At 39.9% G+C, this 14,136-nt stretch overlaps 1 protein-coding gene and 1 long non-coding RNA gene across 7 annotated transcripts in view; both read left to right on the plus strand.

The window, feature by feature from the left end:
• LOC121636690 (plexin-A1-like) overlaps positions 1-14,136 on the plus strand; it is a 190,814-nt gene that overhangs the window by 159,496 nt on the left and 17,182 nt on the right. For 2 of the 6 annotated variants that reach the window (XM_041980425.1, XM_041980427.1), the window contains exons 19-21: positions 8,180-8,323; positions 9,517-9,751; positions 13,471-13,619. In XM_041980425.1, the coding sequence (XP_041836359.1) occupies positions 8,180-8,323; positions 9,517-9,751; positions 13,471-13,619 (528 nt within the window). Of the gene's footprint in view, positions 1-2,678; positions 2,897-3,057; positions 3,562-8,179; positions 8,324-9,516; positions 9,752-13,470; positions 13,620-14,136 lie in introns of those variants that run through there. The other 4 variants (XM_041980426.1, XM_041980428.1, XM_041980429.1 and 1 more) reach the window with 3 other exon arrangements.
• On the plus strand, positions 1,510-2,291 carry LOC121636691. The gene is made up of 2 exons (XR_006009756.1): positions 1,510-2,011; positions 2,257-2,291. It is a non-coding gene; the product is annotated as an uncharacterized LOC121636691 (long non-coding RNA).

Genomic DNA, 14,136 nt, shown 5'->3' on the forward strand with positions numbered 1-14,136 from the left:
CGCATCCTCCAATCACCTTGTCCTGGTCAGTGGAGATATGTTCCAACGCATCTTAATCCAGCTGACAATAGGTCAAGAACCGTGACCCCAGCCTCACTTGGCAGCACAGCATGGCTCAAGGGACCAGCCTTTCTTCATGACTCACCTGTACATCCGTCTGAAACCCAAGAGACATATGGTCTCATTAACCCTGACATCGATTCCGAAGTGCGTCCTCAGGTGGTGACAAACCTCACACATGTTCCCAGAGATGTAGTACACCCACAGCGCTTTGAACTCTTCTCCAGATTTGACACTCTTCTCACAGCCTTATTCATGTAGCCCGTTCCTTTGCCCACTCCATTCAGAATGAATGTCAGGGGTGGCACCTTTGTCATCCTTCAGAAGAGGAGCTGTTAAAGGCTAAAGTGTGCATTATAAAGAGTGTCCAGAATGAATGTTATGCAGAGGAACTGAAGCACATCAACTTAGGGTCCAACATCTCAGCTTCCAGCAACCTGTGGAAGCTACATCCCATCATGGATCAGGATCAACTCCTAAGAGTAGGAGGCAGGATTGGCCAGGCAGGGCTGAGTGAGAATGAGACTCATCCTATCATCGTACCTGGCCGGCATCACCTAGCAAACCTGCTCATGTCTCATTATCACAAGGCAGTGAAACACCAAGGGAGACATATGACCGAAGGTGCCATTCGAGCTGCAGGGTTCTGGCTCGTGGGTGGTAAACGCTGCATCAGCAGTTTGCTGTACAGATGTGTCATATGTAGAAAATTGAGGGGAAGGACAGAACGTCAGCAAATGGCAGCCCTGCCAGCAGAACGACTACAAGTCGGACCTCCCTTCACCTACGTAGGCGTCGATGTTTTTGGACCGTGGGACATCGTCTCACACCGTACAAGGGGAGGAGCCTCCAACTCCAAGCGGTGGGCCGTCATGTTCTCTTGTATGTGTTCGAGGGCAGTTCATATCGAGGTGATTGAGACCATGCGTTCCAGCAGCTTCATCAACGCTTTGAGGAGGTTCTTTACAGTAAGGGGGCCCGCGAAGCAGATACGCTCTGACTGCAGAACTAATTTCATTGGGGCCTCCCACGAACTAGAAATGGATAAGACGAATCCAGGTTTTAATAGTGTGGAGCGGTACCTGGACACATTGAGCTGCACCTGGGTGTTTAACCCTCCCCATGCGTCTCATATGGGCGGTGCATGGGAGAGGATGATTGGTATTGCTCGCCGCATTTTGGACTGCATGCTGCTTGAGCAGAGAAAGTCTCTCCAGACACACGAGATCCTAACAACACTTATGGCTGAGGTGGCAGCCATCATGAACGCTAGACTGCTCATCCCGGTTTCATCAGACCCAGAATCACCTCTCATCCTTACTCCAGCAATGTTTCTGACCCTCAAGACGAGGGCCGTGCCTCCTCCCCCACCAGGCAGTTTTGGGGAGGCAGATCTCCTCAGAGAGGAGTGGAGACAAGTTAAAGCTCTGGCGGACATGTTTTGGAATTGTTGGAAGCACGAATATCTCAGAACGCTGCAGCTTCGGCACAAGTGGCAAGGACAACGGACAAGCCTTCAAGAAGGGGACATCGTCCTTCTAAAAGACAGCCTGGCAAAGAGGAACCAATGGCCTATGGGCGTCATCACAAAGACCTTTCCTGGAGAAGATGGGCTGGTTCGGAAGGTTGAAGTGGAAGTTGTCAAAGATGGACACAAAAAGACTTTCTTCCGCCATATCGCAGAAGTTGTTCTGCTCCTCTCTCCAAAGACTGATTTTGTTCGTAAATGTGGGCTCTCTTGAGACCCCAAGCAGGGAGTGTTATGCTTCAGGCAAATGTTGTTTATTCAGTTCAGCATCATAGGTTTAGTTAAAGCAATCTGTGAGCAGTGCATGCTGGGAAACCAGGAGGAGGAGTTTGCAGTCAGTTTCCAGCTCCTGTCATGTAAGCACACATAGCTGTCAGCTCCTCAGTTTGGACAATTCTTTCTCCTTTTGCTCAGGCAACATCTGTAAGTAGTGTTTATTTTGTATTACCAGACTATCGAGAATTTTAACTTGTGTGATTGTTCAGACGGCCAAGATATTTATCGTGCTACCGCACCAGATTAGCTTTATACTTCTGTTGCTACTCGCTAATTTATTAGCTTGCATTATTATGATAATAGCTACGTAGCTCGCCTAGCTAACGTACATTGTTGCTCCCACGCTGTGTTTATTTGTTTAGTAATACAATATTTTATGTACTGTGTTGCAGTTTCACAAAGTCTCAGTAAACTCTATGGAAGTTAATCTACCGAGTCCTGGTGTTTCTGAGAGTGTTTAATCTCATTGGAACAAAGGCCAAGACAATATATATATATATATATATATATATATATATATATATACATACACATATATATATATATATATAGAGAGAGAGAGAGAGAGAAAGAGACTCACACAGCCCTCAAATTTATTCATACCTGTCCATTCCTGACATTGTGAAACCCTTATGTATTTAATAAAATGCTGATCGAGCACCATCGCTGCGATATTATGAGCAATAACAACTTATTACCTAATCAGTCAAAGTTTGCTAGCTTTCTTTCTGTCAGATGATACCTTCATGTTTTTTCCCCTTCTGGTTTAATCAAAATTAAAAGAAATGCAAATCCTTAATGTATCTATCCTTAGCAGATTCAAAGACGGACTGGCAAGCCTTCAATTTTATGCTGCACTGCAGCAGCATTCCAGTGGTCTGATCCCAGTCTTATGCTTGTCCGCCAAAGCCCTGACTGCTTCAGATATGGAGAAGATGTTCAAACCAGATCTCAGCCCAGAAGGAAGCAACAGTCGGGGGATGGAGGGCAAAACACTTGGCTTTTGTGCAGATTATCTGCTTGATTCTGAAGGTTTGTATATACAGGTTTTTGTTTTTTGTTTTCTTATTGAAAATGTGTTCATAAATTGTAGGTTTTAGTTTTAATGAAAAGAAAGCAGATATAAGGAAATGAACTGTCATTAATAAGAGAAAAAAAAAAAAAGCACTATAATTTTGACCACCTTTTTTCAGAGAAAGTGACGGCTGTGTCCCTGGAAGATTTGATGTTTGCCACAGGCCTGGCAGCACTTCGACCAGCAGACATGACTCCACCTCCACGCATTCAGTTTTTAAGCGATTCGCCGTTTCCAGTTTCCAAACTCCTGTGCAAATACATTGAAGCTTCCTCTCTTGGGATCCTACAGTGTCTTTAAGGAAAATATGGACTTTGGAATACAAGATGCTCCAGGATTTGGATGTTTTTAAATGTTTATGGCTACAAGTGTCAGCTCAACTGCTGTTGACACTTCTTTTGCTAAGCTACCTTTGTATCACATTTGTAATAAGCAAACTAACAGTTTTGTTACACATTTATCAATTTCTTGGTTCTGAGCTTGTGTATATAATAAACAAATGTTAGCACAAATACTGGACACTGTTTTATTTAGAATGTCAAGTGTAAAGTTTTTCCTAATAGTTTAGATTGTACAAAAGGTTCGGTGTTAATGTTTTATCCATACCTGTCACTGTATGTAGTGATGAATATGATTAATATCTCTTGTTAATTTGGCAACAAGGACAGGAAACACATAAGACTTAAAATGGGTTCAAGTTTTGGTCTAAAACCCAGGTATGTCTTTCAGAGCTAAATACAGTTCTGAAGCTGATTCCTAGTCTTGTGGCTGCTGTAGTCCATTTTGCTGTACAGCCTGTTGTAGGTATTCTTCAATGTTTGGATCACCACACAGTCCATGTGCTTGCCTAGCTTCAGGGAACACATCCAGTTCCCTCTCCTCAACAGCAAGTCCACAGTCCCTTGAACCATATCTGCAAAATCAATTTGGAGTTGAGAATAAAACAAAAGGATTTTTAGCATTTATTACAAACAGTTTGAAAAGTCAGATTTGTTTGCTGAAAATATGGAACTATATACTGTAAGTTAACAATAGCAGTGACAGCTTATAAAACAGCCATATTTTACCCATGTGTACAATGATCAACATATCTTCCAGCTTAAGCTATAAAATAACACTTAGCATTTTTGTATAATCCAAAAAGTTATTCCATTTTGTGAAGATGCCAATTACCTGTGAGGTAAGAGATAAAGTTCATTTGGAATCCACCAGGACATGGTGCAAGTCTGCTTGGCCGGATCCTGTGTTTGTTCCAGAGGTCTTTGCATTCATCCAGGTCTTTCTGCAGAACACTGGTAAAGCAGAATCTTAGCAAGCATTGGTGTTCATGGCTTCCATTGAAGTTTCTCTCAGGTCTCCAAACAAGTCCATCCAAAACTGAGACCTGAAGATACATTAGATTCAAAGGAGCTTTATTCTTGTTCAGTGTATGGTCATTTAAAAAATTTCTCCTCTATTCTATTTGAGGTCATATTTAAAATATGCTACAAATAAACAAAATAATGATTTTTACTTTTCCAGGCAGTCAAATAAAACAAAACAAGAAAAGCAAGAACATGTTGGAGTACCCTTTACAATGAAAACCACTCATTTTGACCAAGTAATTGCTAATGGTAAATAGTTAATTTAGGTAGCAAATACAATATGGAATGAAACGACAAAATGTTAGAAAACTCAGCAATGATCAGCTTCCATTGTAAATCTCTTCTACCAATACAAATGTACCCACCTTCCTCTTCTGAGAAAAGACCACCATGACTCGATGCGCTGATTTCCTGTCGATGATCCATAACTGTGACTTGATGACCCAGCATAATAGTCTGTGTGCACATGACCCAGGCACATTGTGTTGCTGCCATAGTCCCATTCTCCTTCCCGAGGTCTGTTCGTAGCCTCATTGGTATCACACCAAGACTCTTGACACAGTTAATATAATTGTGAGCAATGACACTCGGATTGTTGTTTGTTGTTCCACAAACAAGCCACATCATTCTTCTTGAAAATCCATCAATACAGCCGGAAAGGGCCAAGCCAATAGGCTTCAGTTTGTCGTAGCCATCTACATGCCATATATAATTGGGCCCCATGGAGTGATATGTGCGTCTTGTAAATCTCCTGTGAGCTCTCAAAGCAATTCCTTGAGGATTCAGTTGCCTCAGCAGCCCCATGACTACATTACATTTAACATGCAGTTTGTGTTTTTGTTTGAGAACTTGCCACATCGTCCGATAGCCGAACAATTGTCCACGTCCTCGCAGTTCGGTCAAAATAGCACACCTCACCTCAGGAAGTGGAGAGTAGTTGCCTCGTCTGTACAGTCCAGCTTCTTTTAAATGCGTCTTCAGTGTATGCAAACTAATTGAGATTTCATGATTGGTCCTGAGCATATCCAGCATCACCTCGTATGTATGTCCTGAAACAAATTATTCTTGGATAGCAGCAGCTACGTTTGGCTCACTGGTAACGTTCATGTTTGTATAATTGCGCCACAGTCAGAATAACTTCCTGTTCAAATCTCGACTGGCGTCGTCGTCCAATCAGCGATGTCTCATGTTGTACATTGGTACCAACCTTTTCCGGTTATTTTTTAATTTTGTTGTTGTGTCTTGTAATTTGTTGTTGTGTTTTTTAATTTGTCGTGTTTTTTAATTTGTTGTTGTGTTTTTTAATTTGTTGTTGTGTTTTTTATTTTGTTGTGTTTTTTAATTTGTTGTTGTGTCTTTTAATTTGTCGTTGTGTTTTTTAATTTGTTGTGTTTTTTAATTTGTTGTGTTTTTTAATTTGTTGTTGTGTTTTTTATTTTGTCGTTGTGTTTTTTAATTTGTTGTTGTGTCTTCTAATTTGTTGTTGTGTTTTTTAATTTGTTGTTGTTTTTTTTAATTTGTTGTGTTTTTTAATTTGTTGTTGTGTTTTTTAATTTGTTGTTGTGTTTTTTAATTTGTTGTTGTGTTTTTTAATTTGTCGTTGTGTTTTTTAATTTGTCGTTGTGTTTTTTAATTTGTTGTTGTGTTTTTTAATTTGTCGTTGTGTTTTTTAATTTGTTGTTGTGTTTTTTAATTTGTTGTTGTGTTTTTTATTTTGTTGTTGTGTTTTTTAATTTGTTGTTGTGTTTTTTATTTTGTTGTGTTTTTTAATTTGTTGTTGTGTTTTTTAATTTGTTGTTGTGTTTTTTATTTTGTCGTTGTGTCTTTTAATTTGTTGTTGTGTTTTTTATTTTGTTGTTGTGTTTTTTAATTTGTTGTTGTGTTTTTTAATTTGTCGTTGTGGTTTTTTAATTTGTCGTTGTGTTTTTTAATTTGTCGTTGTGTTTTTTAATTTGTCGTTGTGTTTTTTAATTTGTCGTTGTGTTTTTTAATTTGTCGTTGTGTTTTTTAATTTGTTGTTGTGTTTTTTAATTTGTCATTGTGTTTTTTACTTTGTTGTTGTGTTTTTTAATTTGTCGTTGTGTTTTTTACTTTGTTGTTGTGTTTTTTAATTTGTCGTTGTGTTTTTTAATTTGTCGTTGTGTTTTGCACTTCTCAGCCACCGTACTATCAGGCTTAGCTTCACATCTATCACTTTCTTTTTCTTTTTATTCTTTGCTTCTTTCTTTCTATTTTCCACCTCCACTCCCATGTCTTCTTTATCCCTCTCTACATTTCTCCTCCAGTTATCTTTTCTGTCCATTTTAATCTTTCTTTCTTTCTCCTTTCTTTCATCACCTAGTCAACCCCCACCTCTTTCACATAGCTCACCTGGAATGTGTGTGTCATGGCTGTATGAATTTAGTTGTGGTGGTTTAGCATCAAAGCTTTTTTATTGAAGGTTACTCTCTGAAGTTGAGGCATAAATGTCTCCACACACCAGGACTTCAGGACAAAAGAAGGTTAGCTGAGTGTTAGCACTCAGTTGACAGACAAGAAGGGCAGTGATAGGAGGTAGCAAAATGTCAGTGATGTTGGGTATTGTCAACAATTTTAAAAGCTTAATCTCAAAAATAGTCATTTTAGAAAATGTTTCAGCGACCTCTCAGTCAGCATCCAATTCAGCTGATAAGACGCTGACAGGCGTTACACATGATTTTCTCCAGACACTTTTCGTCCTCTTTTCCGTACGCTTTTCTTTTAACTGCCTTCAGATGTGCCTCAACCTTGAACGATGTTATTTTCTTTCTCCAGTGGGGTTTGGAGACCTTTAAGTATAAAAAGTTGTTTTTAAGCATCCCCTTTAAAATCAGGTGCAACGGAAGTCATGCTTTTAACGTGGGCCCATGTGTTGCTGCGTATGCCACCTGCTCAGATTTTTATCTAAAATTCTCTGTGGAGAGACTTCATAGCCATGTTTACTCTAAGCCATACAGACAGTGTGCATTCGAATCCTGAGTGCATTTCCCCCACCCACCCACACAGACTTATATCACTTCACCTCTCCCCCTTGAACTTCAAAGCCGTTCAGGAGCGAGAGAGAATTATCGTGCAATTTCATGGAAAACTAAAGCCTTTTTTCTCACAGCAAATCAGGATGGAGTTTTTTAAATGAAGGCTTGTGACTCTCTCTTGCTAACTTTAAATATAAAACCATAATGAAAGGCTCCGATGGTAAAGACGTTCAGAAATAAGCAGCACCAAAACAGCATCCTATTAAATAATTGCAGAGAAATTAAACTTCCATCAAAATTTTCCAGCAATTAATTCCTCCCACTCTGCAAATCACAGCTAGTTAGGATGTGGAGGGGCAGGAAAATGTGGCAGAGGAGAGAAGAGATTTCTGTGCAGTTTATTTACTGAACACCTTATAGAAGTCACACATTTTCACAGTTCTTGGACAGCATTTCTTAGATTTGCCAGCTCTTTGATGAATTATTGAAATTACACAGCAAGTGTTAACATTTTTTTTTAAAGGAAAACAAGGATAAGCCCACTTAATGTAATGGTTCATATTTTTGTTTGTAGACACTTAATGACAGGTATTTTCTAGCAGCAACAAGCAGAAGTACTGTTGCTATGGTTACCTGCATTTTAAAGTACCCCACATACTGATGTAGAGGAGTGGATGAACTATTGACAGACACCTTCAAGCCAGGAGAATAGTATTTTTTGCCATAGATTTGGCACCAACCAAATTAAAGTGAATCTTTTTGCTTTTTTTATTGTAAAATTGACTTTTTTAATCAACTACGTTAGACTTGTTTGTATGTACATAAAATGAACTGTCTGTCTCAAGAGTCATAAACTAATAAAACAAACTGTGTCTGTCTCCAGGGTCGTAACCTAATTCCTGCAGCTCCGGGAAATGCTAAACTGAACTACACGGTGCTGATCGGGGAGACACCTTGTGTTCTCACCCTGTCCGAGAGCCAGCTGCTTTGTGAGTGGCCAAACCTGACCGGAGAGCACAAAGTCACAGTAAGGAAAACTTTCATGCTCACTGTCTCCATATTGTGTGATGTCTCTGTCTTCCACATTTGTATCTGATTTGTTACATACTAAGCAAAGCATTGTGGGATCCAAATCCAGGTTTCAGGATTTAGACAGACATTTAAAACCCGGTAATAGGCATCATCTCTCACGAAGTTACATTCTTCTGTGTTTAGCACCTGGTATTTCATCATCCAGCTAGATTTCTTTTAAGTTCCACTGATGGAGCAGCTGTCTTTCACACATCTTTCAGCCTATTTTCTCCTATAACTCCTGCTCTGTCTGCTGAGTGCGCTCTGCTTTTCACTGAAACGTTAGTCTACTTCCTGCCTTTTCATTCATTCATTTAATTCTTTCTTTCCTCTCCATCAGACCCAAATCTCTTCAATTACTCTAGATTTTACCCTATTCATATAGCTCCAAGCACATGAACACACACATCCCATCTCTTATACGACTGGCAGTGCTTGCGACTGTATTTATGTCTTAGAGGCTTTTGATCAGTCTGCTTTGGCTGGCATTCTCCCTGGGATTTGAGCAGTATTGGTATTCAACAGACAAAAAATGGCTAGTAGGCATGAGAGGTCTGTATCTATTTTTACATTGCTCCATTTGGTATTTCATTGACGTTAGCCAGTTAAAGTGGGTATGAAATTGGGGGGGGAAAAGATAAGGTAGAAAACATTTTCCAAATTTTTTCTTCCTTTTTTTCTTCTTTTTTTCATGTTCAAACATTATGCAAATAAGAACTGTTTCCATGTGATATGGTAGAAGCTATAATGTGTTTTTATTTCTTATTTTTGCTGTTGTACTCGGGACACAGATATTACCTCCTCCAATGCAGATAAAAAGACATTAGCAGAGTTTTGGTCTGTGCTCTGCTTGACCCGATCGAGCTTTGTTTGCCAGTATAAACTCAGCCTGAGATTTGACTTTGAAGCCGTGTGTGTCTATTTATTACTATGTTGGATTTGCAGTGTTTGGGGCCAGTTTTACATTTCCATCATAATGAATCTATGCCAGTTATATGTATCTAATATTAGTAGCAGTGTCTAGTTTATTTACAGTTAGATGTAAAGGAAAACATGTACCTCCTTTACTTCTGTGTAATTATACCCTGTCTTTTACCCATCTGCAAATTAAACAAGAATCTAACATGCTTTCATGTGATTGTCTACAAGGTGCGTGTTGGAGGCTTTGAATACTCACCAGGGACTCTGCAGATCTACTCTGACAGCCTGCTCACCCTGCCTGCCATCATTGGTATTGGAGGAGGTGGTGGTCTGCTTCTGCTTGTCATCATTGCGGTGCTGATTGCTTATAAGAGGAAGTCACGGGACGCCGACCGCACCCTCAAACGGTTGCAGCTGCAGATGGACAACCTGGAGTCCAGGGTGGCTCTTGAGTGCAAGGAAGGTGAGTAGTCTTATTATTAGGTGTGGTATGCTCATTCTGATTTCTCAGACATACAAAAGCAACTCTTATAAAGCTGGTGTTCCTGTGCTTTTTTCCTCTTCTTCTCATTTTTCCTCTAAACAGGTGTTTTACTTCCATTTTCACCCTTAACAATTCTCATTCAAAAGTCATATCTATTTCTCTAGACTCTTTCTGTCCCACTCTGTATTTCCCCCTCCCACTCAATGCCAACTGTCCCCCTGCTGTTAGGTGGCAGTGGTGTGTGTTAATGTGTGTGTGGGTGTTGGTGTGTTTCCAGAGGAGTACTTTGATCTGAGCCAGCCACCAGATGTTGGCTCTCCACCCCACAAGAGAGCAGCCTGGCTGGCCTCACTGCCATCCGCACGGAGAGTGGGGGGGTTGAGATGGAGGTTAGATAGAGACAGGGCACAGAGGTGGGAAAGTGAGGAGTTGTAAGGAAGGAGTGGTTTGGCAACACCTGAAGCACGGGGAGAGAAACTTATACACCAGTACATTAGCATATATTCATTTGGCAGGAGACAGCGTGGATCCAGTGAGTCTACTGATGCTGTTACTGGTTTACTGGCAGAGGAGGGAGGGAAGCAGATGGGGTGAATGAGTAGGAGAATACTGATAACATGATCAGCACAACACATTTAAATGAGAGATCACTTCATTTGTTGTACTGTTTTAAAGAGGCTTAAATGAAGCGGTGTTATAAATATACAGTTTAGTCTGAACTAATAGCAGCCACTGTTTCAGACTACACCTCTCTGTGCTGATGTTATATGTAAAAAAAACATATAAAATGGATCAAAGTGGAACTTCTAGCAAAAAAATCTTGTCTTTCATTTAAATGAGGCAGATTTAACTAAACTCTTTGCAAAGACAAGCGATGGCTGGTAGACTCAGCCTTGTATGTCTGTTATGGTTGTGGCTGACAGCGTTTTTCAACAAAAGAAGAACATTCATTCATTCATTTATTCATTCATTCATTCATTGGGATGCTGGAGCCTATCCCAGCAATTAGCAGGTGCGAGACAGGATAAATTCTGGACACGTCACCAGTCTATTGCAACCAAATGAAGAACAGTGACCAGAATGAGCTTTGATGCAATCGTAGATGTACAGTATCTCACATAACTGAGCACACCTCACATTTTTGCAAATATTTTAGTATATCTTTTCATAAGACACTATAGAAATGAAACTTTGACATACAGAATATCAAAGTTTAGTTTCCATAGTTTGATATTCTGTATATCAAAGTTTAATTTCTATAGTGTTGTCTTGTGAAAATATATGCTAAAATGTTTGCAAAAATGTGAGGAGTGCACTCACTTATGTGAGATACAGTACGTCTTGTCCTCATTCGTACCTTTCTCAATGATAAGTTGTTTCAAAAGCTCTGATGAGCATGGCTGAAATTAGCATGTCACCAAAGCTGAAATATGGCATTAAAATCTATTCGGGGAAGTAATGCTACCTAGTTGTTAAAGTATTTTTTTCTGCTTTTGAAAGCACTAGAGTGAGTATGCATTTGAAGTGTGGGTTGAGACTGAAGCAGCCTGAGGCTAAATGATCTGATACAAGCATAACACACCTGAACCTCTGACCAAACTGTCTATAGTAGAGAGGCATTATGAGTAATGTTGGCGCAAGATTTAGAAAAAGAGGAAGAATTAATTGAATAAATAATAGAACTAATGCAGAGCTGTTGTTGATCCTTTTTTAAATTGTTAATCAAAACAGAAAATTTCCTCAGCAGGGTAGGTAGATGACTTAATGAGCTGAGCTAAAGCGAGTGATGGTTTCAGGCTATGCTTTTCTATATACTTACTGTTAACTGTTACACAATTTCAACCCAGAGATTATAACCTCAGATAAAGATTTTAGCAGATTTGTTTTTTGTGGGTACTTCACACCACTCCCCACCCATGTGAACTCATTTCCTGCCCTTTTGCAACAACCTGAAATCACACACATAAACTCCCACTGCAGGTCATACTGTGATTGGCTGGAGTGTGTGGCAGTGAGTCCATATGCCCTGACCCTGTCTGTCCCCCACTGTCACCACTGTCAGAAAGATGACAAGAGGATGGATATAAACAGGGACAGAGTAAGAGAGCGGTGACAAATAAATTGTGAAGAGATGGATAGGATTAGATGAAATGAGCAGATTGTAAGAAGTGTTAGAGAACAAATTTAAAATCGAGAAAGCGGATTAGATGAAGATTGAGCAAGATAATGCTTGGCAAATATTTGGTTGCAGGGAGAGATGGGTCAACAAATGGAAGGACAACGTGAGGCGAAAAAAGGGGAAAGTTACAATATCTGAGGTAAAAAAAATGATAGATAATAGGAGTAAAGTTCTAAAGCTTCAAATGTGTAAAAACATGGGCTTCAAAGAGATTACAGAAAGGAGATGAAGGGCAATAAGGAATTGAGAGGACAAGTGAAAGAAAGATGGAGAGATGTGGTGGTGAAGATGCAGCCATGAGGGGGAGGGAGTTGACTTCTAAGATGTCACTTTGATAGGAGAACACAGGGAGGAAAAGAGAGATAGAAAGATGAGGACAGGGTGACACAAGCCATCTGTTAGTCTGGGCTTTGGTTTATTTGTTTGGGTTGTGTATGTATGTGTTGGTGTATTTTGGATGACGCTGTAGGACACTTGCATGCAGTTGTGCTAATGGAGCCATTGAGGTGTATACGGTGTACTCAAGGGAGTTTTCTATTCATAAACTACATTTAAGGCAGTTTATAGTATTATATGGGATATGTGTTAGAAAACTGATTCCACCCCATATTTCCCTCTAAATGTGACCCATGAAGCCATTACAGTTTACAGAATGGGGTCAGAACATCTACTTTCTGGGAATAGAAAATGTGTACAAACACTGACACATGCATTCACATAAATCATCTGGGTACAAGATTGTGTGTTCAGCTGTGGGGCAAAGCAGCAGATGTGTGTGTGTGTGTGTGTGTAGGTTTGGCTGCACGAGTACAAGCTTGTGAGGTGGAAAGTAATGTGTGAGTGCTCACAGGCTCATGTTCCTGACTACAGCTGCATCCTGAACTTCCCTCCAGCCTCGGAGCACCAGAACATTTTCCTCTGTCCTCCATCTCTTTCTTCCTTTCGTCGCTCTCTGTGCTCTTTGCATGGAGGGATCTCATAATGCTGCTTTTCACCGCTACTCCTTCATACGCCTCCATCTTCTTACATTCGCCTGTTTATCTCCTCTCAAACACAATAGTTGAGAAAATATTACTGACAGGGGCGAAGATAAGATAAATGTTAGCATACCTGTTTGTATGCTTTTGTGAAGACTAGGTGTTAGATGTAACAATAGGATGAAAAGATTTGAGGATAATGACTATCTATAATGTAATATGTCTACTTTTACACCTCAAAAATCTCATTTTGCCAGTTGTTCAGTCCCCATAATGCTTTGATGTTCCAAAAGACATCACAGTCCCTTCTCTCATTGATGAAAAGATGTTTTACACTTTGCTGGGAGTTAAAGAATATAAGACATGTATTTGTCATCAGTGGTGTGTTAATGAGTATGTGGTGTTGTGCTACTAACAGACTGTGAAACACTTTACACAAATGTATTTTTATAGATGTTGTCACAATAAACAATTAAGGTGTAATTATGTTGCCTAAATTCTGTCATGAAACGTTTTAAACATTTCTTTGTTCTTTTGTGCAGCCTTTGCAGAGCTGCAGACCGACATCCACGAACTGACACAGGAGTTAGACGGAGCAGGAATTCCCTTCCTGGACTACCGCACTTACGCCATGAGAGTCCTCTTTCCTGGGATTGAGGACCATCCTGTACTCAAGGAGATGGAGGTACGGGTCAGTAAAGAGCGCTCTGCACGCATTCACACCCACAAACACAACAGTGGATGAACAAATGAAAGATGCACCATTTGTGTTTTACATATGTAGCAAGAATTTGGTCCAAAAATTAGCAACAGAGCTCCAAGCGCCCTCGTCACGGTTGCCAGTTTAGTTTTACGTGCATCAACTGTTATTGGGTAGCTTTTATTGAACTTGCAGCATGTTAACTCAGCAGCTTTCCTCATATCTCTGTCGCTGTTCACACATACAATAAAACACTTTCTCCTCTACAATTTTTTCTTTCTGAAGAAAGAACATTATTACTTACATGATTCTCAGCTGTGTGGATGCTGTAAAGCAGCGAATACATGTACCTCAATTATTTCTCTATATACTGTACATTACAGTGTCACACACCTACCACGTGGAAAATGCTGACATGCATGTGTGACTGCAGGAACAGGCCTTTGAGACATTCTCTATCTGCTTGTGCTATCAACTGTATTCCAAAGGGATAGTGTAGTACTGCATT

The sequence above is a fragment of the Melanotaenia boesemani genome, chromosome 3 (genome assembly GCF_017639745.1).
Source record: "Melanotaenia boesemani isolate fMelBoe1 chromosome 3, fMelBoe1.pri, whole genome shotgun sequence".
NCBI classification, from domain to species: Eukaryota; Metazoa; Chordata; class Actinopteri; order Atheriniformes; family Melanotaeniidae; genus Melanotaenia; species Melanotaenia boesemani.